Raw genomic sequence first — 26,188 nt, forward strand, 5'->3', positions numbered from 1 at the left:
CCAAACTAAGTTTCATAAGTGAAAGAGAAATAAAATCCTTTTCAGACAAGAAAACACTGAGGGAATTCATCACCACCAGGGCTGCCTTGCAAGACTTCCTGAAGGAAGCACTAAATATGGAGAGGAAGAATTGTTACCAGCCACTACAAAAAACATCCTGAAGTACAAAGATCAATGACAAGATGAAGCAACTACATCGACAAGTCTGCAAAATAACCACCTAGAATCATGATGACAGGCTCAAATTCACACATAACAATGCTAACCTTAAATGTAAATGAGTTAAACGCCCCACTTAAGAGACACAAAATGCCAAGCAAATGAAAAGCAGGAAAAAAATAGGGGTTGTACTTCTAGTTTCTGACATAATAGACTTTAAACCCACGAAGATCAAAAAAGACAAGGGCATTTCATAATGGTAAAGGGTTCAATTCAACAAGAAGAACTAACTATCCTAAATATATAGGCACCCAGTACAGGAGCACCCAAATTCATAAATCAAGTTCTTAGAGACTTACAAAGAGTCTTTGACATTTACACAATAATAGTGGGAGACTTTAACACCTCACTGTCAATATTAGATCATCAAGACAGAAAATTAACAAGGATATTCAGGACTTGAACTCAGCTCTGGATCAAGTGGTCTTGATAGACATCTACAGAACTCTCCACCCCAAAACAACAGAATATACATTCTTCTCATTGCTACACAGTACTTACTCTAAAATTGATCACATAATTGGAACTAAAACACTCCTCAGCAAACGCAAAACAACTGAAATCATAACAAACATTCTCTCAGACCACAGCTCAATCAAAAATTAGAACTCAGGATTAAGAAACTCAAAACCACACAACTACGTGGAAATTGAACAATCTGCTCCTGAATGACTCCTGGGTACATAATTAAATAAGGAAGAAATCAGAAAGCAATGAGAACAATGAGACAATGTACCAGAATCTCTGGGACACAGTTAAAGCAGTGTTAAGAGGGAAATTTATAGCACTAAATGCCCACATCGAAAAGGTAAAAAGATCTCAGATTGGCACCCTAACATCACAACTAAAAGAACTAGCGAACCAAGAGCAAACAAACCCTAAAGCTAGCAGAAGACAAGAAATAACCAAGATCAGAGCATAACTGAAGGAGATACAGACACAAAAAGCCCTTCAAAACAATCAATTAATCAAGGAGCTGTTTTTCTGAAAAAAGTAATAAAATAGACCACTAGCTAATTAAAAAAAAGAGAAGAATCAAATAGACAATAAAAATGATAAAGGGAATATCACCACTGATGCCACAGAAATACAAACAACAACCATCAGAGAATACTATAAACACTTCTATGCACATAAACTAGAAAATCTAGAAGAAATGGATAAATTCCTGGACACATGCACCCTTGGATAAATTCCTAGACAGATATACCCTTCCAAGACTGAACCAGGAAAAAATTGAATCCCTGAATAGACCAATAACTAGTTCTGAAATTGAGGCAGTAATAAATAGCCTACAACCAAAAAAAGCCAAGGACCAGACAGATTTATAGCTGAATTCTCCTAGAGGTATAAAGAGGAGCTGGTACCATTCCTTCAGAAACTATTCCAAACAATTGAAAAGGAGGGACTCCTCCCTAACTCATTTTATGAGGCTAGCATCATCCTGATACCAAAACCTGATGGAGATACAAGAAAAAGAAAACTTCAGGCCAATTTCCCCGATGAACATCAATACAAAAATCCTCAATAAAATACCGGAGAACCGAATCCAGCAGCACATCCAAAAGCTTATCCATCACAATCAAGTTGGCTTCTTCCCCTGGATGCAAGGCTGGTTTAACATATGCAAATCAATAAACATAATTCATTTATTTCCTTCTGATTTCTGTTGCATAGTAGGCATTTTGTCCACCTTAGAGGGGAAAAAAATTTAGAAAAATCATACAAATTTATTATCTCCTCTAACAAGTTTATGGTAGTATTATGACAACAAAGTGATCTTTTAGACGCCGGCTTATAAGGACTCTTCATTCAAAAGTTGAACAAACGGGATTCTGATTAGAATCCTGACACCAATCTAACCCTTGCCCACCACAGAATAATTCTAATTATCTTGAGGCTTCTTGTAAAATTCTCAAAACAATATCAGTTATAAAAATTTCTATTTAAATATACACATATGTCCCTCTTAAAAGAGAGGATTGTCATCCAATCTATCACAGATCCCAAAAGCAGAAAGTCACTCTTTTACAGTATTGAAAAGAGGAAAACTAACATGAAACCTTGAATTTCATAAACCTCATCAAGTTGTATTCACTGAGCATCTATAGACTAGAGACAATATTCATTCACTGACTCATTTTCAAGAGCATGTTGCATGCTAGGCACTGTTCTAGGCATTAATAAAATAGCCCTGATACAATATGCAGTACTACAATTAATGATCTTTACTCTGAAACAGTAGACTACAATCATCATGCTTTCTCTCCTAATTTAATAAGCATCCTGTTTTGAAAGTCTCTTGCAGCCATTTATTTGATGAGGTACAAGAGCTAATTCTTGGTGTCCTACAGACTGCTTTCCTTAGGTTTAAAACAGGCTCACCTTCAACATTTGAATCAGAAGACAAAAAACCTTTGATCTTTGTGTGTCTAATTTTTCTCAACAGCAGCAGTTAATTCTTTTAGTTCTTACTATTCTAGATAAGTAGGTGAAAATGTTTCCCTTATGTATTTTATTTTTGCTCTTTAATTCATTCTGAGAGATGAGACTGTGTTCTCAGTCTGTGTTAATAGCACAAGCTTAATTGTTGTTTTGTTTTCCTGTAGAAATCTCATGTGGTCCACCAGCTCACGTAGAAAATGCAATTGCTCGAGGCGTACGTTATCAATATGGAGACATGATCACCTACTCATGTTACAGTGGATACATGTTGGAGGGTTCCCTGAGGAGTGTTTGTTTAGAAAATGGAACATGGACATCACCTCCTATTTGCAGAGGTAAGGAAATATTTGGTTATTTCTTAGTGAAACTGCAGGGAAATGTGTATAGAAATCTGATTTGTCCAGCAATTAATATGCATACTACTTTATTTTTCCTTGGCTTTAAAATTTCTCTTAGCAGCTGTGTAATTTTCTTTTAATGTTATGGTTTGAGTTTTAAAAGCACATAGAACTCTTAGGTTCTGTGCTTGAAATTTTGCAAAATAGAAAGAGGTAATGAGGCACCCTAGTATTATATCCTTCTAAAACTTACTTTTATAATAAAATATGATTTTTATACATCATAATAATTATTTCATTCATTCTACAAATATTTGCTAGAAGTCAAGAAGTACGCTAGTACACACAGATAAAACCAAGGAACTAAATGAGTTGTTGGATGAGTTGACCACAAACTGTTCAGATTTGGACTTTTTTTTTTTAAATACTTTAAGTTTTAGGGTACATGTACACAACATGCAGGTTTGTTACATATGTCTACATGTGCCATGTTGGTGTGCTGCACCCATTAACTCGTCATTTAAGATTAGGTATATCTCCTAATGCTATCCCTCCCCCCACCCCACAACAGTCCCCAGAGTGTGATGTTCCCCTTCCTGTGTCCATGCGTTCTCATTGTTCAATTCCCACCTACCATTCAGGACTTAGGCATGGGCAAGGACTTCATGTCTAAAACACCAAAAGCAATGGCAACAAAAGCCAAAATTGACAAATAGGATCTTATTAAACTAAAGAGCTTCTGCACAGCAAAAGAAACTACCATCAGAGTGAACAGGCAACCTACAGAATGGGAGAAAATTTTTGCAATGTACTCATCTGACAAAGGGCTAATATCCAGAATCTACAATGAACTCAAACAAATTTACAAGAAAAACAGATTTGGACTTTAATAACTGGTGAAGCAGGGAAGATTGAGGAAGTCAATGGATGAATGGCATGAGCCTCAAAAGAAACAGAGGCTATTGCAAGAGAAAGAGGACTCATTGTCTGGCAGCAACAATGAGAAGTGAGATCACCAATACATGGGATGTAAGAGAATGTAGAGCCTTTTGAGAGGGTTGCTGAGGGGGGACATCTTAAAGGAATATCCCAGACTTCACTTAAAGTCTAAAGTCAGAATGAGTGTTGTGTGTGTGATATTGAACAACATAAATGTCTGTTGACAGATAAATGGATAAAAAAAGTATGTTGATAGATGATGATGATGATGATTAAGAAGATAGATTAGATAGACATGCAGATAAAAATAGGCAGATACAATGAAATATTATTCAGCTTTGCAAAAGAAGAAAATCCTGCCATTTACAACAACATGGACTAACCTGGAGGACATCATGCTACATGAAATAAGCCAGACACAGAATGACATATACTGCCTGACTTTGCTGATAGGTGGAATCCAAAACAGTCAAACTCATAGAAGCAGAGAGTAGATGGTGGTTCCCAGGAGCTGGGAGGGGGTGAGGATAGGGAGATGTTGCTCAAGGTATCAAAGTTTCAGTTATGCAAGATGAATAAGTTCTGGAGTTCTAATGTCCAGCAATGTGACTGTAGTTAACAATACTGTATTGTATACTGAAAATTTGCTGAAAGGATAGATCTTGTGTTCTCACCACAAAAAAGAAAGAAACAATAACTATGTGAGGGGATGAATGTGCTAATTAGCTCCATTGTGGTGATTATTTCACAATTTATACATAAATCAAAACATCAGGTTGTAAAAAATATATACAATTTTTATTTGTTGCACCTCGATAAAGCTACAGGGAAAACTGAAATAGCAGCAGCCAATAAAATGCTGTACTTCTCCACATACTGAAATTCCCTCTTGAGATTTGATTTTTGTCTCTCTTCCTGAAAGCTTGACTCAAGGAAATAGTATGAGATATAAAGGGGCAATTCTATTTTCTGACTCCTTCCCTTCATAATTCCCTACATTTGTGACCCATCCTGCTTCTTTTCCAGCTGTCTGTCGATTCCCATGTCAGAATGGGGGCATCTGCCAACGCCCAAATGCTTGTTCCTGTCCAGAGGGCTGGATGGGGCGCCTCTGTGAAGAACGTGAGTTGCTCTTCAGATCTTACTTAGAGTCCTGACAAATTGCCTGGATGCTCCCACCTGAGGGGAGTTACCAGGAAATGGTTGTACTGTTGGGAAGAATTCATTTGCTGTAAGTCCTTGTCCACACCAAACAGAGCACATATGTGTCAACAGGTTGCAGAAGATCTATAATATTAATGACTTTGAAAATACTGTTATTAAGATCCATCTAAAGTCATCTTCACATGCTCCCTGGCACAAATTTGCAAAAGTCTTCTTGAGAAGGAGCTTGTTGTAAAGTCTCCAAGCTATCCTCTTCCCTTAACTCAGGGTCTACTATGTGCTATGTCAGTCATTGCTCAGTTGGTATAAACGTGCACCACTGCAAAACATGTACTTTGCAGGTAATATTTGCAGCTCACCATTTCCTCTTTGTTGTTAAGAATAGTTTCTACTAATTAAGAAAATAAGGAAAGCTAGCACTCCTATATCCATATTTGGTAAATTAATATAGAATTTTGATCCTTATAGAAACATTTGAATTTGAAATTCCAGGGAGGTATGGATAGTGATGTTAAATTTTTAAATATCTCAACTACACTTTATTTCAATATCTTAAAATATATATAAGGATAAAATGGTTTCATATTTCAACGGGAGCAGTGTATGTAAACCATTAAGAGTGATTCATGTGATGGCCATTGGTCTATACCAGTTTTTCCTACAGAGCAGGAATTTTATAAGAGACTAAAATGTTTTAAGTGTGACTTTTTCAACTAATCTATAAAGGAAAATGTATGATGGAAATAAATTTAGGCTGCTAACAACTCACCAAAACAAGTATTCTCAAATGATTAAAAAAGAAGAGAAATCACACTTTTCTCTTCCAGCTCACCCCAATCATTCCATTTCACCTAGAGCTCCCAGACTTAGCCTGCCTTTATGTCAAGAGTCCAAAGACTTAGTGAGCATTGACTTTGGGGTACCCCACGACAGGCCTGGCTTGGCTGCCTTAGCTGGTCTGGCTCACTGAGCATGTGCCTGCCCTCCTTCATTATACCAGCGCTTCCCAAGCTTTGCTGTGCATACAGATCATCTGGGAGATCAGCAGATCTGGGTTGGTACCTGACATCTGCATTGCTAACCAACTCCTAGGTGATGCAAAGAATATTGGGGTTAGGGAACTTGATTTTGGGGAGCAAAGCAACAAACTCACATCTTTTAAACAGACTATGCCTCTTTAAAGATTTCAGTGATTTCTAGGAGGAGGAATGATAGTCATGAACGGTGTTCGGGAGGCATCATTCAGTCACCATCAGTCCTCAGCTTCTCGGAAATAAAGGGTGTGTTGTCCCATTGCTACCAAAATGTTGCAAACTCCAACCCTATGTTACAGCTTATCTGATTCCCATTCTCACATTTAGTTCAAGACAGGAAGAGCCTCAAGGCAGCCAAATCCTCTTAGAACATTTTATGTAATTTGTAATGGAAATTTGAAACTATAATAAATGGAGACCGTTCTGCTTATTTTGTGAAGAGTTAAAGCAAAGCACTTTGCAGACACTGATTACCGAGTGTCTTCACTGAAAGTGGATTTGGCCTTAGAGTCATTACATGTGGCTAAGAATCCAGGCTTACTTTCCTGATTGTGTTTTCCCAATGATACTCATTAATAAGCAGAACACATGCAGGAAAGTTATTTAGTGAGTCATATAAGGTTTCACTCCTGCAAAATGTTTTCTGAACCCTTGAACCTAAGATGTGTACTTTTATCAACGCCATTTCAATCCCCCCCCGCCTTTTTTTTTTTTTTTTTTTAGCAATCTGCATTCTTCCCTGTCTGAACGGAGGTCGCTGTGTGGCCCCTTACCAGTGTGACTGCCCGCCTGGCTGGACGGGGTCTCGCTGTCATACAGGTAGGCCTCTTTCGTGGTTTGTTTTCTTGGTGGCTCAGGCCCATGAAACTCCAGAGGACATTGAAGAGTGTGACTTAGACTCAGAAGTGGTGGCAAAGTGAAAAAGTACTGATGTTTCTCAAAAGTTCCTCAAGATGATCCCTTGATTGGTGTCTCAACACTGAATTTTATGGTTGCCTAAACATGTTTCCAGGTCATGTGCCGAAGAATAGCATCTAAGTCTACTCAATTATCTGTCTTCTTTATGTCATCTGCTTCATTTTGCAGAGCATAGAGAAGACATTACACAGAGGTTCAGAATAATACTTATTTTAATCTCTAAGAAGCTAAATTACTAAATTCATGCTTACTCTTTAGAAAGAACAAGGTTATACATAAATACAATTTAAGTTAAAATGAAAAAAAAAAAACACTTTATCCAGTCTACCATTGATGAGCATTTAGGTTGATTCCATGTCTTTGCTATTGTGCATAGTGCTGAAATGAACATACACGAGCATGTGTCTTTATGGTAGAATGATTTCTATTATCTTGGGTATATACCCAGTAATGGGATTGCTTGGGTTGAATGGTAGTTCTGTTTTTAGGTTTTTGAGGAATCGCCATACTGCTTTCCTCAATGGTTGAACTAATTTACACTCTTACCAACAGTGTATAAGTGTTCCCTTTTCTCCACAACCTCCCCAGCATCTGTTTTTGTTTTGTTTTGTTTTTTGAGAACAGAGTTTCACTCTTGTCACCCAGGCTGGAGTGCAGTGGGGCAATCTCGAATCACTGAAATCTCTGCCTCCCAGGTTCAAGCAATTCTCCTGCCTCAGCCTCTCGAGTAGCTGGGATTACAGTCACCTGCTGCCATATCCTGCTAATTTTTCTATTTTTAGTAGAGACAGAGTTTCACCATGTTGGCCAGGCTGATCTTGAACTCCTGACCTCAAGTGATCCACCCACCTTGGCCTCCCAAAGTTTTGAGATTACAAGCATGAGCCACTGCATCCAGCCTATTTTTTTACTTTTTAGTAATAGCCCTGCAGCCATAAAAAAGAACAAGATCATGTTCTTTGTGGAATATGGATGGAGCTGGAGGCCATCATCCTTAGAAAAGGAACAAAAAACCAAATACCACATGTTCTCACTTATAAGTGGGAGCTAAATGATGAGAACACGTCAACACGTAGGAACAATAGACACTGGAGCCTACTTGAGGGTAGAGGGTGGGAGGAAGGAGAGGATCAGAACAAAATAACTATTGGGAACTAGGTTTAGTACCTGAGGGATGAAATAATCTGTACAACAAACTCCCGTGACACAAGTGTACCTGTATAACAAACCTGCACATGTACCCTTGAACCTAAAATAAAAGTTAAAAAAAAGTTTAAAGAAAAAGAAATGGAAAAATATTACAAAACTCATCAAAGAGATGGTTTCTTATCATGGACAACAGTAACAAATGGTAGTTGATTGATTAGTAACAAACATCCTCTTAGCACCTCTTGCGGACCTCAAATACAGCATTTGGCCCACTATACTTTGACATCTGTTCAATTGCTTGATTATCTATCCCTTCCCCCACTAGATTATACGCCACTTGAGGGCAAGGATTTTTTTTTTATCATCTTTATATCCCCAGTGCTTAGCATAGTGCCGAAATATAGTAGATATTTATAGTAAATGTCAAATAACTCAATTTAAAATGACAAACTACCTCCTAATGTCCTAAAATTTTAAGCCACCATTTAAAACATAGGGCTTGCTATATTTATGAAGTATTAATTCTGACATACCACTATTCCTCCTATAAACAATGTTTATACCACTTCCTCAGTGGAGTAAAACATAAATGGCATGTAAAGTATAGACAGGGCTTCCTAACACCAGAGCTTGTCATGAACCCTAAGGCTGGGAAGACCATATAATTTAGCTTCCAAACCAGGACATTTTTGAGAGTAAAAGAGGCACTATTAATAAGTAAACCAGAGAAATGAGACTGAAAAGTACTGTTACAGACAAAAGCAGATGTGCAGTCGTCACCCTACCTAAAGCCAAAATTGAGCCATTCATGAACGTAGAGAAGGAAATATGTCCTGGAGGCTGAATTTGAAGGCCTTATTTGAGACTCTGAAAGCAGTCTATATAGTGTTTGTTTATAACACATCAACTTTGATATTTACCCATGTTTCTCCTGCTCATCTATAAACAAGCTCTGCTTTTTTCCAGGTACCTTACTGGTACAGGTAATGAATGAATTACTCTTGATTCACTCTCCCTTTCATCTGAGGTTACAGCACCATCACTATTTTTGTTCCTTCCTGCTCAGCATCTCTCACATTCCACTCCACACCACTGTCACCAGTCAGTAAAAGACTTTGGATCATGGCCTAGTTGACCTTCTTGTCTCCATGTCCCTCCAGACTGAACATCATCAATGTACTACTTTGGCATGTCTTTGCCATGTTTAAGAGGCTAAAATGGTTCCCTATTTTAGTCTCCACATCCACCCTGAATTCTTCTGATTTCCAAGGTGCTGCATAAGCCAGCTTCAGCACAGATGAAGCACAACTCACTTGTTATCCTACCATCACACACTGTGCCCTGCAGTGCCCCTGCAAGCAGCCTCTTCTCCTCCCCAGTCTCCTTACATTTGCACATGATCTTCCTCTTTCCTCCACCTATTCTAGCCTCACTCAACCCCCAAGTCCTGCCTAAGTTTCCTCTGATCTCTAAACTTGTTCAATATCACAATAATCTACTTTCTAACATTCCATTGCTATAAATGTTACACAACTAGTTAGAATCATGCAGTTTAAAGCTAATAAATAGATCTGATTTATTTGCATTTCTTTTAACACCTTAGCTCTCTAATAAGAATATGCTCCTAATGACACTGAACTCTGTAGCCTTCGTTTTGCCAAATCTTACAGCAGCTACCTCAGCATAGATCCTACTTACACCCTTAAGCACTAAGCATACCATAACCATATAAAACAGGGGCTCCTGCCCTCCAGAATTTCAATCTAGGAAAGGGGAAGGGATGTGGAATGGCCTATAAATAGATAACTAGGACGTGTTAAGATAGAGGCTAATCAAAATCTATAAAATGGGCTATGACAACAGTGAAATGGGTAAACTAACCAAATGTTGAAGTTCAGAAAAAGCTACTCAAGCATAGAATCTGAGGAGAAACAAAAGGAGTCCCCAGAAGAAAATCATTGCAGCTAAAGGCATGGACCACAAAATATACAGGTGTGTTCAGCAAAGGATAACCAAAGCCATAGAGGAAATGCAGGGGAGTGGCTGGAATCAAGCTCTAAAGATGGGCAGCATCCGATCAGGAAACACATCACATGCCAAGTGCAAGATGCTAAATTATGTTTTGAGAGCAACAGAAGCCACTGAAGGATCTTAAGCAGGAAAATCATGTGATCGGATTTTATTTTAGAAAACTGATTTTGGCAGCAGTATGAAAAGTGGAAGAAAGCAAGACTTACAATAGAGAGATTCATTGCGGGGTTGTAAAAGCAGAATTGGCAAGAATTAATGAAGTCTGGAGAAACAACCACAAAAGAGCAGATTTGAGAGACAGTAAAGAGTAAGAATCAATGCTACTTGGTTACAGATCTATTGTGAGGAGTCAAATACTACTTGGAAGACTAAAAGCTGTTTCCAGCTTGGGCACTGGAGTGGAAGGTGTTGCCATTTACTGAGATAGAGAAGCCAGGAGAAGCAAGCTTGAGAGTAGAGATAAGAAGTATGGACACGCTGAGTCTGAGAGGACTGTGAAACATACAAGGGGAGTGATAAGCAGTTGGATGATAGTTTAGGTTCCCAGAAAATGCATTTAGATGAAGATAGAGATTTATAAGTCATCATTGAAAAATACTCATGGGAGGAAAAAATAACACTGCAGAAGACACGCAACATGAAAAGGTGGCCCTGAATGGAACACTGGGACCACCGACGTGATAGGGAAGGAGGCTTAAGCTTTTAGACAAGGAAGTAAATGTAATGACTAGTTTGTTAGTGCAGTCAGGCACTGCTAATTCAGCATAGTCCTGAAAAGGAGTAATGTGCTCTTATATCAGCAAGCAGAAACTATGGGGAGTTGGTTTTCAATTATTGAGTTGTATTTTTGCTTGTTTTAATCCTGCTTTGTTTCATAATTTTCTTTCCCATTAGATTGCTAATAAGTGCATTCTGCTGGCCAGCTCTTACTCTTAACTTACCAAGAGAGCTCCCTAACGGGAAAGACGTATTTTACTTGTCTTCTCTTGTTCTCTCTGGACAAGGACCAGTGCTTATCAAGTGCCTACTACTTGCTTAGCAGACATTTTCTCCATATTTTATGAATGAATGACTGAAGAAAGGACATTTACTTATAATTCACCAAAAATATGTATATTATATACATATAATATAATGGTGAATTATAAGTTTTTCATCCAGGAAAGAGCCTGCCTTTCTGTGCTACAGATATTGGAATGGTTCTTACTTCCAGCTTTCTCCCAACAGACATTTTATTTCCTTCCTACAGGGAGTTCTCCTTTCTCTTTGATATGTTACACTTGCTAAAAATTCATCTAGACCAAATACCAGCATCTTCAGGTTTTTTAACAAATAAATTTATGCAGATGAAGAGTTTGGTTATGAGATTATGGATTTGTGAGAAAAACACCTAGATAGTAAATCTTTCAGTGTCCTCTCAGGGTTTTGATAGTAAATCTTTCAGTGTCCTCTCAGGGTTTTATCTGTGGCTAACCAGTTTCTGTAATTCTAGTTAAAGCTGACAAAAGCCGCGAAATATGTCTCCTCTCCAAACACAAAGGGATGTTGAATCATCTGTTATTTTAGACAATCCATGTGCCTAATTTATTATCATAAAAGTTGACGTCTGACTTAATCACCCAATCAATCATAGAGCTCAATGCTAACTCCCTCGAGGAATTTACAATCTTGAGCTTCAAGTCAGTGGAAAGAAATGTACAATCTAATTGAACACAAAAAAATTTATAGTTCAAAACATTCAAAGTGTCAGATTGGTTGCATAAATTAAAAGAGATTAGAGAAGAGGAAAATCAGTGGACTTCGAGTGATCAGCAAAGGCTTCAATAAGTAGGTAGAACTTAATCTGGGACTTAAATGTGAAAATTGACCAGCTTGGAAGGAAAAAGGGAGATGGTACCACATAAGGATGTGAAGTCAAGCAGAACAGCAGAAATGGATAATGCTAACGGTATATGAAGACCAGCCGTGGCTGCTGCAGGAAGTAGAGGCAAATCTTATCCTACGTGCCTTTATGGATATCATCAGAATTGCTAAGTATTAATTAAATAAATGCATGGGTTTTTTATTCCAGCTGTTTGCCAGTCTCCCTGCTTAAATGGTGGAAAATGTGTAAGACCAAACCGATGTCACTGTCTTTCTTCTTGGACAGGACATAACTGTTCCAGGTAAGATAACCAAAAACTAATGTTCGCCTATAACATGAAGACTCTAAAATTCAAGTAAATTGTCCTAAGAGCCAGAAGTTATCTCTGTCTAGTTTGACTGTAAGTATTTTGTATGTGAAAACATCCATTTTGAGACAGGCTCTCTAAATTTGAATTAAAGCCAAAGCTAAGAAATATTAGTTCAGGATTGACAAAACAAGAATATCTCAAAAATAAGCAGTCTTGTGCTCACTTCAGCAGCACATATACTAAAACTGGAACTTCACAGAGAGGATTAGTATGACCCATGCTAGAGGATGACACACAAATTTGTGAAGCATTCCACAGTTTTTGCAATTAAAAAAAATCGGTTATATAAATAAATAAATCATCTTCTTGAACAGAAGATTGCATCCTATAGATGCAAGGATGTAAAATAAATAAACTCAATGTAATTTTATTGAAAATGACCCAATAGATGTTTAAGTTCTTCATTACAATAAAAATAGTATTGAATTGATAAGAAACGTTTATTTTAAAGTAAAATATTTTGTATTTTAGTGTTTCTATGCGTAGCATTTCATTGACTACAAAAAGATTATGTAAAAATATGTTTTTTCATCGGTTTCTCATTTCTGACCAGATAAATATCACAGTTTAAAAATACTATCACAAAAATAAGTCAAAGGGAAAATACTTAAAAGATCATTTATAACTTTTTAAACATCAGGAAAATATCAGCCATATTGTGTAATACCATAGATAAAATATTTTCAATATTCAAACATTGTCCTCACCAATGTTGCAATGTTGAAATAGTATCAGATATATTTTAAGACTTTCAATATATATCACTGCACTTAGATTTGTATTATGTACACTTACCCCTATCATATAGGACTCATTAAAAACAAATGGGTATTTCCATATTCATTTTTTAAAGTGGGAAAAATTCAGTTAACTGAAAACAAACAACTTTTATTTTTCATTTCCTGATTTGTTATTTTGATTGGAATGTCAAAGTCAACTTGCAAATATAAAAAAAGTAATTAAAGTAAAACCTAACAACAACAAAAAAATCTGTCTAATGCCAGTGAATTTCCTCACATCATCTCAAGTATATGCCATCTCTGCAAAAGGAGAAAAAATAAACTGGACCCTAAACAGCAAATTTGAAATGGACAAATATATTTAGAAGCTGCCAAGATTATACCTTTACCTGAGAGCAGAGTTGAATTTAAGAATGAGAGCCAAAAGAGAGGAAATAAAAGAGAAAAAAAAAAAACAGTGACTCAAAAAAAAGTATTTAGTACTTTTTTATAATATTAGATTTTATATTTCAACCTCTTCATTTTTCAGATAAAGAAAAGCCCAGAGAGAGTTTGCGTGATTTAAAAACCGTCAATAGGAGCTCTTTCTTGATTGAGGAAAGGATAATTATTAGCATGTATTAAAATACTGTACATTAATCAGGAAAACAAGATCTAGATTTTTTATGCAAAAGTTTGATGTAGGCATCCAAGAAAAATGATGGCAAATTAAGCTGAGAGGTGTAGCTCACCTTCAAGGGAAGGCTAACTAGCAACCCAGAGGACCAGGCAGGTTCCTCCTCCTGTATATACTGTAATTCTTGTTAAAACTCTAACTAGTTTAAGCAAAGAAGAGAATTTATTATCACAATAGAGGGACCTTGCATGGAACCCAAAGACAGAGGAGTGGTTGAGCATCAGGAGGACCAGACTGGGGACTTGAAAGCCACGTGTACCTCTCCACCTCCCATGTCACCACCTCTTCCAGGGTCTGCTCCATCGTCTGTCTTGCTACAGAGTGGTTTTCTTCTGTTTAGTTCACGTGGAAGGGAAGGACAGAATTTCTCTTTTTTTTTTTTTTTTTTTTTTTTTAAGACAGAGTCTCACTCAGATGCCCAGGCTGGCATGCAGTGTGCAATCTCGGCTTACTGCAACCTCCGCCTCATGGGTTCAAGCGATTCTGTCTCAGCCTCCTGAGTAGCTGGGACTATAGGCATATGCCACCACACCCAGCTAATTTTTGTATTTTTAGTAGAGATGAGGTTTCACTATGTTGGCCAGGCTGGTCTCGAACTCCTGACCTCAAGTGATCTGCCCGCCTTGGCCTCCCAAAATGCTGGGATTACAGGCATGAGCCACCATGCCTGGCCAGGACAAAATTTCTTACAGAATTTTTTACATGTCACCATACAGTATCCAGAGACATATTACACTGTCCCAGTTTAAAAATCCAGGACTCTGATTGGTCCAGATTGATTGAATGGCCAAGCATGAATCAATGAACTGTAGTCCTAGGTTGGATTATGTTGTACCAACATAAAGGGTAATTTTGGCAAAAAACTGGGTAAAAGGGAGGAGAGTCTGTCAATTCCCAGAAGAAAAGAAAGTGGGAGGGGGGAAGAGTGATTTTCTGAGAAATAAACAATAAATGTTACCGTATAATTTTTTCCTGCTCTCCTATGAGACTGAATGCCTTAAAGTTTGTATGCTGGGCCGAGTGTGATGGCTCACACCTGTAATCCCAGCAATTTGGGAAGCCAAGGCAAGCGGATCACTTGGGCCCAGGAGTTCAAGACCAGCCTGGGCAACATAGGAAGATCCTGTCTCTACAAAAAATACCCAGAAAAATTAGCCAGGCATGGTGGCACACACCTGTAGTCTCAGCTACTGAGGAGGCTGAGGTGGGAGGATTGCTTGAACCCAGGAGGCGGAGGTTGCAGCGAGCCAAGATTGTGCTACTGCACTCCAGCCTCGGCAACAGAGTAAGATCTTGTTTTAAAAATATATACATATGCCTAGTGCCTTGTACAGGCACAAAAGTCGCTGCTCAATAAAGGCTTGTTAACAGATGGAGCAATTTCCTGGCATGAATGTCAGTTGGTAGAGAAATGCCTTGTGGCAACCATTAAATCCCTCAATGTTTAACCTTCTCTACTGATAAATAAGACTGACCTGGCCTTTTCCCCAGATAATTCAGTTGTTCAGAAGGAAATTGTGTTTCCTCTGACCTCTGTGCACATCTTCAGAAAACTGATCCTAAGCAAATATCATAATGAAAAACTGTAGATTGTTAATGGACTAAGAGACCTTTAGGTTCATTAGCTCCAAACCCCTCATTTTACAGAAGAGAGAATTGTAAGATAGATAGATAGAAAACTAGTGGCAGAATCAAGACTAAAACTCAGGTCTGATGCTTCTCAGATCTTTCCATAAGTTAGCACTTGTTTCCCATGCCTCTTAGTTATCTCAAAGAATGACCCCCATCCGTATAAACATCATAGATAATGCCCAGGTATCTGGGACTTTCAATCCTGTTTTCATCAACCCCTAAAGAGATGTTAGCTCTTCAGTTCAATTTTTTCTTTTGAATCTATTTGGCTGCTTTTTTTTTTTTTTTTTTTCCAGGAAAAGGAGGACTGGGTTTTAACCACTGCACAACCAGCTGGCTCTCCCAAAAGCAGGATCATCTCTCCTCGGTAGTGCCTGGGCATCCTGGAACTTATGCAAAGAAAGTCCAACATGGTGCTGGGTCTTGTTTAGTAAACTTGTTACTTGGGGTTACTTTTTTTATTTTGTGATATATTTTGTTATTCCTTGTGACATACTTTCTTACATGTTTCCATTTTTAAATATGCCTGTATTTTCTATATAAAAATTATATTAAATAGATGCTGCTCTACCCTCACAAAATGTACATATTCTGCTATCTATTGGGAAAGTTCCTGGTACACATTTTTATTTAGTTACTTAAAAAGATTTTTCAATTAAAATATATTTTGCTACTAAATAATATTTTGCTGGATAGTACCATTTTATGAGGTGGCCAAGGGATTCCTAGAGAGGACTCATGATCTTTCATCTGTGCCACTGGCACCACATAGGAGACCCCTTACAATAAAGGAGACCCCTTTGTTCTGGTTCCATCTTCTATACAATATGTGTAATAATAAAAGCTTTCTCTTTCATTTAATCAGAGAGTAACTGTTGGACCTGGTACTCTCCACCACATAATTATGTCCTGGTACTTAGGGTAGCCTGGCTAATTCTTTTCTCAACATTTGAAAAGCCGTAGGCATTAACTTCATGGATGTGGAGAAACAGCATAATGACCTTGGTTCACAATGAAAGTGCTAGCCTTCTTTCTCGTGGCTGGAATAAGAAATGCAAGAACTGGAAGATTAACAGAGAGCTGATACCCGGACTGGTAATCCCACAACTCACTATTTTGGGAGGAAGGGGAAGACAGGGAAAGAGAAGGAAAAAGGCAAATGGGAAACATTCCCCAGAGCTGTGCTCCTGGTCTCACCTGCAAAAAAGAATTGCAGCCACCTAAGAGAAAGCTGAGCTGCCCCTCAGTCCTCACTGTCACCTACCTCTATCACAATAATTGTACCAAGATGAAGACTCCCCAGACTTCAGAAAATAAAGTCAAACCCTAGATTTTGTTTTAAAATAGGAAACTCACAATCAACTTGCCTCCATCCTCTGGGAAAACTGCTCCCACACAGACCTTGGAGTGTGTTGTAGCACTGTGGAGGAATGCAGAAAGGATGAAAGAGATCTTGATTCTCCTAATGGTTCTCTTCACTACCGTAGGCATCCCTCAGCCATTGACTCCTCCTTCTTTCTCTTGACATTCACTTTCTTGACCAGTCTTACATGCTTATGAGTCTACCTTCCAATAAATTTACTCATAGTCCATTAACTTCCAAACCTTGTTGATCTTTGTCATTTATAATCATAAAAACAAAAATACAGCCAAAAAAGCTGGGTGCAATGCCTCACACCTATAATCCTAGCACTTTGGAAGGCTGAGGTGGGCAGATAGCTTGAGCTCAGTAGTTCGAGACCAGCCTGAGCAACATGGAGAAACACCATCTCTAAAAACTAAATAATATAATAATAAAATAAATTCAAAAATTAGCCAGGCATGGTCATGCCTGCCTGTAGTTCTAGCTACTTGGGGAGGCTGAGGCAGGAGGGTTGCTTAAACCTGGGAGGTCGAGGCTGCAGTGAGCTGAGATCGTACCACTTCACTCCAGCCTGGGTGACAAAGTGAGACCCTATTTCAAAAAGAAAAGAAAACAAAATACAGCCCCAAATCTGAGTAATAAAAAAATAGTAGCAGAAAAAATTAAGCTAAGAAAGCAATTGGAAACAACACTCAGTTCTGAAAGTACCTACTAAATAAGTTTACCTTCAAAGTGGAGTTTGTATTGGGTTACTTTGAATAGGCTGAAAGGTTTATATTTTCACAGTAAGTCAAAGTAGTCCTGGCGTATAGAGAATATAAGGAAGTAAAGCACCATACAAGTGAGGTGTGGAAATAATACATGTTTAGAAATGTGAGTCACAGAGTAATGATACTAAAAATAGTTGAAGAATATTATTTTTTAATCTTCCATACTATGCAGAGAAGACCAGTGTAGGAAAACAAAAATTTTAAAAAGAAATTTTAAAATCTTTCATACTAGATCTATCTTGTAGTGAATTTTTGAAGGCGGAGCCATTCACCATGCTATATAAACTATCCCACAAGCTGGAAAAGATGACAAACATTGAGTAATATTTGCCAAATATTTACCAAATGTCACTCTGATGCAAAAACCTAACAGAAGAAAATGAACTATAAATCAATCATATAATTTAGCTTTCAAACTAGTTTTTGAACAACTAATAATACATGCTACACACTGCAGTAGGTGTTTTAAAGAGATTAGGTCTTTGAATCTTCACAACAATTCTACTGAGATATGTATTATTATCTTTATTTTATGGATGAGGAAAGTGAAATGCTGAGAAGTCAAATAACTGATCTAAAATAAATGGCAAAGCCAAATGAACCCCAAGCCTGATTTACTCTAAAACTCAGGAACTTCCTACTCTACTGTTTCTGCATTTTTGGCCTACATCTAACACTAGGTAATATTTAGCAAATTTAATGTTTTAAAACAATACTTGACAGGCAGATGGTATTTTACAATGACACAATATGAAATGCATGATAAGAGCAATAAATATGGAAAAGGCATTTGATAAAATTCAGCACATTCTTAAATTTCTACAAAAGTAGTAAGTGTCTAGCATACTGAAGTTTATCTGTTTCAATTATAATCAATCCTATTATGAACCACTACATGCCTCACTTTAAAATCAGAAACAAAGCAAAATATTCCCATTCACCTTGAGTATTATTCTTCACTTCTAGCCAGAGCAATAATATATGAAATAAATAAAGAGTATAGAAATGAGAAAATTGTCACAGTTTCATTTTGGCAGGAGATATAATAATGTGTCTTGTAAGATGAAAACTCAAAGGCATGAAAATCCATTAGAAGCACTGAGTCCAGTAAACTGGATGAGAACCAGATAAACATACCAAAAAAGAGAGCTTCCCTGCATATTAATTATAAATAGAGAATATAGTAAAAATCTTCTACTCACAATATCAATAAATATATACATATGGATTATACAAATAAGAAATTTATGTAGTCTCAAGGAAGAAAATTAGAAAAACATACCTATAAACATTCATCAATGCTCAGCTCATGGAGAAACATGCCATTTCTTGGATAAGAGAACTGTATGTCCTAAAGATGTGATTTTTTTTCCAAATAAAGTTACAAGCTTCATATAGTTCTAATTATATTTGCCATATTGGGTTTTGGGGGGGATCATGACCAAATTATTTATTCTCATGTTTATTACAAACAAAAGCAAAATGGAAAATTACAATATTTTAGGGAAAAACAATGAAAAAGATCTTTTTAAAAATTAGCATAATAAAAAGCTACAGTAATTAAAATAGTATATGCTGGAACAAGAATCACAAAAGCATCAATGTGATAGTCTCTATATATGAATTCAAATATTTTATTTAAAAACTCATAAGTGGCCAGGCACAGTTGCTCATGCCTGTAATTACAGCACTTTGGGAGGCCAAGAGGGGTGAATCACGAGGTCAGGAGTTCAAGACCAGCCTGGCCAATATGGTGAAACCCCTTGTCTACTAAAAACACAAAAAATTAGCTGGGCATGGTGGCACATGCCTGTAATCCCAGCTACCTGGGAGGCTCAGACAGGAAAATTGCTTGAACCCAGGAGGCGGAGGTTGCAGTGAGCCACGATCATGCCATTGCACTCCAGCCTGGGTGACAGAGTGAGACTTTGTCTCAAAAACAAACAAAAAATCTCATAAGTGATCAAGAAAGCCTTCCAAAAAAAAAATGAAGCCTCAATAGTCAGTGAAATGTTTATCATAAAATATTAGAAAGCAAGAGAGAAAAATATTGAGTGACTGGTATTAGACAATTAGTAAAAATTTGAAAATCTTTTTGTTTGAATTCTTACCACATAAAAATAAATTCAAGGTGGATTGTGAAGTAAATATTGATATGAAAACCATAAAAACTGTCTTTAGAGTTAATTTTCTCAAACATTTGAAGGATTAAAAAACCTAGAAGTTACAGTAAAATCACAGTGGGAATGGTGAGCAGATTTGACAGCATAAGTAAATTGAGAGTTCTGGATGTCATTCAAAAAATCGTAATCAAAATGTTGTCAAATTTCTTACGACAGACCAAGGAATCATGTTATACTACCTATATCATATAAATGGGAAAAAAAAAACTTAATAAAGCTCAAGAACACAGACAACCCACCAGAGAAATGCAATAAACTCATTTTCGTATGTATGTGAGAAACTATTCCACCTCACAAACACAGCACACAAATTCAAGTAACAGTGGAAACTCTTTGCTTTTCGGATTAGCAGAGACTTATTTTTAATGTTAATAACTAATGCTAGCAAATGTGGGATGAAATAGAAAATTTTATGCATTGTCAGTGAGAGTGTAAGTTGGCATAATTTTCTGCCTATTTTATTTTTTCCAGCTTTGAGGTATAATTGACAAAAATTGTACATATTCAAGAATGTACAATGTGATAATTTGATACACGTATACATTGTGAAATGATTAGCATAATCAAATTCATGAACATAATTCATCACCATACATAGTTACCATTGTTGGAGGAGTTAGGTGGTGGTGAGGACATTTAAGATCTATTCTCTTAGCAAATTTTAAGTATACAATACAGTATTGTTAACTATAGTCACCACGCTGTAGATTGGATTCCCAGAACTTGCTCATCTTATAACTGAAGGTTGGTACCCTTTGACCAACATCTACCCATTTCCCCCACTCCTCCCCTTTCTAGCCCCTGGCAACCACCATTACATTCTCCACTTCTGTGAGTTTGACTATTTTAGATTCCACATATAAGTGAAATCATACAGTATGTGTCTCTCTGTGTCTGGTTTATTTCATGTAGCATAATGTCCTTCAGATTCATTCCTGTTATTGCAAATGGCAGGATTTCCTTCCTTTTATGGCTTAATAGTATTCTACTGTATGTGTCTATGTGTGTGTGTACCGCATTTTCCTTTTCCATTTTTATATTTGTAAATATGTTTTCATATTCATAAATAAAATCATCTTCATAAAAATTAATTGAAGTAAAAGTCCCACATTAATGTGTATGCATATATAATTTTTCTATTTACCCTAATTAACCTGACAAGCACATTGGCATCTATTCTATAAATGTAAAGATCTTGTCTCTGTTTAGTTTTGTTTAAACACAACTTTAGGAATCTGTAGTGAAGAGTTCAGATCAATATGATTAGTTTAATATAGAAACAGAAGCTATTCCCAAGAGAAAATATTGATAAATTTTGAGCCATTTGGGTACACAGGAGGAAAATATTTGCTTGTCAAGGAATTTTAAAAATCAATTATTAAAATTATCAGTACATTTTTACAGCATATCCTTGTACTTCATGGGTTCTCCAGGTAAGAGACATCCAAAGAGGTGGACACACTTATAATATCTCAAGTTTTCCAGGCAAGTTACATCAGAATCACTTTTTTATGCTTCCTCAACAACCAATATAGCAGCAGCAACACTCATTTCTTTGAAAAGATCATATTTAATTACTCATGATTTTCTCCTAACTCTGACCTTAAGCCAGGGCCGTTCATTTTTTTCCCTAATTATCTTATAAGCCACCATTCAAGGTGGCCTGGGCCGAAAGTGTAGGTTTGGATGGAACTAGAAAGAAATTGAGTAATTTGAAAATAATGAGAAGCAGCCAGTCAGGATGGTTATTATTAGAAAGACAAGAAATAACAGATGGCAAGGATTCACAGAAAAGGGGACACTTATATACCAATAGTGAGAATGTAAATAAATACAACCTCCACAGAAAACAGTATGGAGATTTCTCAAAGAATTAAAAATAGAACTACCATTCAATCCAGCAATCCCTCTACTAGGTATCTACCCAAAGGGAAAAAAATCATTATTTTTAAAAAGAAAACCAAACACTGCATATTCTCACTCATAGGTGGGAATTGAACAATGAGATCACATGGACACAGGAAGGGGAATATCACACTCTGGGGACTGTTGTGGGGTGGGGGGAGGGGGGAGGGATAGCATTGGGAGATATACCTAATGCTAGATGACGAGTTAGTGGGTGCAGCACACCAGCATGGCACATGTATACGTATGTAACTAACCTGCACAATGTGCACATGTACCCTAAAACTTAAAGTATAATAAAAAAAAAGAAAGGAAAAAAAAAAAAAAGACATCTGAGTGAACTCCCATTCACAAATGCTTCAAAGAGAATAAAATACCTAGGAATCCAACTTACAAGGGATGTGAAGGACCTCTTCAAGGAGAACTACAAACCACTGCTCAATGAAATAAAAAGAGTACACAAACAAATGGAAGAACATTCCATGCTCATGGGTAGGAAGAATCAATATCGTGAAAATGGCCATACTGCCCAAGGTAATTTATAGATTCAATGCCGTCTCCATCAAGCTACCAATGACTTTCTTCACAGAATTGGAAAAAAATACTTTAAAGTTCATATGGAACCAAAAGGAGCCCGCATTGCCATGTCAATCCTAAGCCAAAAGAACAAAGCTGGAGGCATCATGCTACCTGACTTCAAACTATACTACAAGGCTACAGTAACCAAAACAGCATGGTACTGGTACCAAAACAGAGATATAGACCAATGGAACAGAACAGAGCCCTCAGAAATCATGCTGCATATCTACAACTACCTGATCTTTGACAAACCTGACAAAAACAAGAAATGGGGAAACGATTCCCTATTTAATAAATGATGCTGGGAAAACTGGCTAGCCATATGTAGAAAGCTGAAACTGGATCCCTTCCTTACACCTTATACAAAAATTAATTCAAGATGGATTAAAGACTTAAACGTTAGAACTAAAACCATAAAAACCCTAGAAGAAAACCTAGGCAATACCATTCAGGACATAGGCATGGGCAAGGACTTCATATCTAAAACACCAAAAGCAATGGCAACAAAAGAGAAAATTTACAAATGGGATCTAATTAAACTAAAGAGCTTCTGCACAGCAAAAGAAACTATCATCAGAGTGAACAGGCAACCTACAGAATGGGAGAAAATTTTTGCAATCTACTCATCTGACAAAGGGCTAATATCCAGAATCTACAATGAACTCAAACAAATTTACAAGAAAAAAACAAACAATCCCATCAAAAAGTGGGAGAAGGATATGAACAGATACTTCTCAAAAGAAGACATTCATGCAGCCAAAAGACACATGAAAAAATGCTCATCATCACTGGCCATCAGAGAAATGCAAATCAAAACCACAGTGAGATACCATCTCACACCAGTTAGAATGGCAATCATTAAAAAGTCAGGAAACAACAGGTGCTGGAGAGGATGTGGAGAAATAGGAACACTTTTACACTGTTGGTGGGACTGTAAACTAGTTCAACCATTGTGGAAGTCGGTGTGGCGATTCCTCAGGGATCTAGAACTAGAAATACCATTTGACCCAGCAATCCCTTTACTGGGTATATACCCAAAGGATTATAAATCATGCTGCTATAAAGACACATGCACACGTATGTTTATTGTGGCACTATTCACAATAGCAAAGACTTGGAACCAAGCTAAATGTTCAACAATGATAGACTGGATTAAGAAAATGTGGCACATATACACCATGGAATACTATGCAGCCATAAAAAAGGATGAGTTCATGTCCTTTGTAGGGACATGGATGAAGCTGGAAACCATCATTCTCAGCAAACTATCGCAAGGACAAAAAACCAAACACCACATGTTCTTACTCATAGGTGGGAAATGAACAATGAGAACACATGGACACAGGAAGGGGAACATCACACACTGGGGCCTGTTGTGGGGTGGGGGGAGGGGGGAGGAATAGCATTAGGAGATATACCTAATGTTAAATGACGAGTTACTGGGTGCAGCACACCAACATGGCACATGTATACATATGTAACTAACCTGCACGTTGTGCATATGTACCCTAAAACTTAAAGTATAATAAAAAAATAAAAAATAAAAATAAAAATAAAAAGACACCTGCACTCATACATTTATTGTAGCACTATTTACATTAGCAAAGATATGGAATCAACCTAAGTGTTCATCAGCAAATGACTGGATAAAGAAAATGTAAAATGCAATACTATTCAGCCATATAAAAGAATGAAATTATGTCTTTTGCAGCAACATGGATGAAACTAGGGGGCATTATCTTAGTTGAAACACCTGAGACACAGGGAGTCAAATACCACATTTTCTCACTTACAAGTGGGAGCTAAATAATGTGCACCCATGGACATAGAATGTGGACTGACAGACAAGGGAGATTTGGGAGGGCAGTGGGAGTGGGCTGGATGAGGATAAATCACTTAATGGGTATAGTATATGTTATTCAGGTAATGCATATCCTAAAAGCCCTGAGCTCCACCACTACATATAATCTATGCATATTACAAAATTATACTTGTACTCTATAAATTTATACAAATAAAAAAAAAAGAGCAGACACATTGCACTGCAGCTACATGTTCCCAGCTGCAAGAATCAGCAGGCAAACCCACTTAAAATACATGCTCCTGGGTGCAGCATTTCTGGGCTCTTAAGTTTTGTGAAGCAAGACAACCGACTTTAAAAAGACACACAAGGCCGGGAGCAGTGGCTCACGCCTGTAATCCCAGCACTTTGGGAGGCCGAGGTGAGCAGATCACGAGATCAGGAGATCGAGACCACAGTGAAACCCCGTCTCTACTAAAGAAAAATACAAAAAATTAGCCGGGTGCGGTGGCGGGCCCCTGTAGTCCCAGCTACTCAGGAGGCTGAGGCAGGAGAATGGTGTGAACCCGGGAGGCGGAGCTTGCAGTGAGCCGAGATCGTGCCACTGCACTCCAGCCTGGGTGACAGAGTGAGACTCCATCTCAAAAAAAAAAAAAAAAAAAAGACACACAAATATATAGACTGGGTGTTTGTAAGAGTTACAGTACAAACTGCTGTCTCTCTGGAGGAACTGCTGATCACACCCACTCCTTGCAGACATCATTTTCAAGTGAGTTCACTCCGCCCTCCTAAGTCCTGACCTGTCTAATTACAATGCCGAATCCTCACCCTTCTGAATCATGCACATTCCACCTTTCATTATGTCCCCCTGGATCTTTTTACTTTCCCAGCAGTGGTCAAGCTAGTTTATGTTTCTGTAAGTTAAAGTGTATCCTATCAGCAAGGGCAATAAAGAGAAAACTGACAAACCAGAAAAACCTGCAAGAATGGATCAAGGTAAAGACCACAAAAAAGTAGCAAAAGCTACCCACATACATTTCTCAATCATACCACATTCTTCACAAGAGCGATGACTGAGAATCTATAGATCATATGTTCAAATGGGGAAATACTTCCAAAATCTTTATTACATACCTTAGAGTTTGCATTCTGCTTTGTAATTTAAAATATATTTTCTGTTACACTATCTCATAAATTGTGGGAACTAAAAACTATGTGGATGCCTAACATGTAACAATGGCTGAATAAATGTCAGTGTCCCTTTCTCTGCTCAACCCTTCTTCAATCTGTCTCATTGAATTCTGCAAAGCTTCCTCTTCTTTCCATTTAAGAAACCTGAGGCACAGAAAAGCAATGACCTGGAAATTACAGCCTAACACCTGAGACCCAAGGCTGGGGCTCAGAGCAGTCAGTCATAACACTCTTTCCAGAGAATGAACCTTAGCTAGGCCATGTCCCTGGCATTTTCAACACCACGTAAGCTTTATAACTATGGTGGTTTATTATTACAGTCTATGTTTCTGGTGTTTGCAAAAAAAAAAAAAAAAAAAAAGTTCCTAATCACAAAGTAGTGTTGGTTTATGTGAGAATTCCACCAAATAACTTTAGGCTATGTTTAAAAGACAGCACAAAATGTTCCATAAGTCATAACTGCAACATTGAGAAGACCTCATGATGAACAGCTTTCAGTTCTCTGAATACACCATGTTCTCTTCTTGAGGCCTTTGCACAAGTTATCTCCTTTACCACTGCCACTTCCCTTTACTCCCAGTTCTCACCTAACCCTACCATCATACTCACCATCCCCCACCCTATTTTTTCTACCATTTGTTCTTGAGTTCTCAGATGCTGTTGACTTTGCCCTAAACCTCCCATCCCCACTCCAAGTCCAACTTTTATGGGGTGCTGGGAGAATGCACTCTGCTCTTTCCCATTCCAGGGTTCCTTTGAACCAAGAAGTATTAGTCTGTTCTCACATTGCTACAAAGAACTTCCCAGGGGCCGGGAAAGGTGGCTCATGCCTGTAATCCTAGCACTTTGGCAGCCCAACACAGGAGGATCACGAGGT

At 37.5% G+C, this 26,188-nt stretch overlaps 1 protein-coding gene and 1 non-coding gene across 3 annotated transcripts in view; both read left to right on the forward strand.

Moving 5' to 3' along the window:
• The window catches only part of SVEP1 (sushi, von Willebrand factor type A, EGF and pentraxin domain containing 1), a 205,056-nt gene extending 188,856 nt beyond the window's left edge, over window positions 1–16,200 (forward strand). For both annotated transcript variants that reach the window (XM_016961409.4, XM_520182.8), the window contains exons 44-48: window positions 2,829–2,999; window positions 4,968–5,063; window positions 6,863–6,958; window positions 12,309–12,402; window positions 15,816–16,200. In XM_016961409.4, coding sequence (XP_016816898.1) covers window positions 2,829–2,999; window positions 4,968–5,063; window positions 6,863–6,958; window positions 12,309–12,402; window positions 15,816–15,837 — 479 coding nt within the window. In that variant the 3' untranslated portion in view covers window positions 15,838–16,200. The remainder of the gene's footprint in view (window positions 1–2,828; window positions 3,000–4,967; window positions 5,064–6,862; window positions 6,959–12,308; window positions 12,403–15,815) is intronic.
• LOC112204528 (U6 spliceosomal RNA) lies at window positions 12,627–12,733 on the forward strand. The gene has a single exon (XR_002938160.1). It is a non-coding gene; the product is annotated as a U6 spliceosomal RNA (small nuclear RNA).
• Window positions 16,201–26,188: the final 9,988 nt, after the last annotated feature.

This window comes from Pan troglodytes, chromosome 11 (assembly GCF_028858775.2).
Source record: "Pan troglodytes isolate AG18354 chromosome 11, NHGRI_mPanTro3-v2.0_pri, whole genome shotgun sequence".
NCBI classification, from domain to species: Eukaryota; Metazoa; Chordata; class Mammalia; order Primates; family Hominidae; genus Pan; species Pan troglodytes.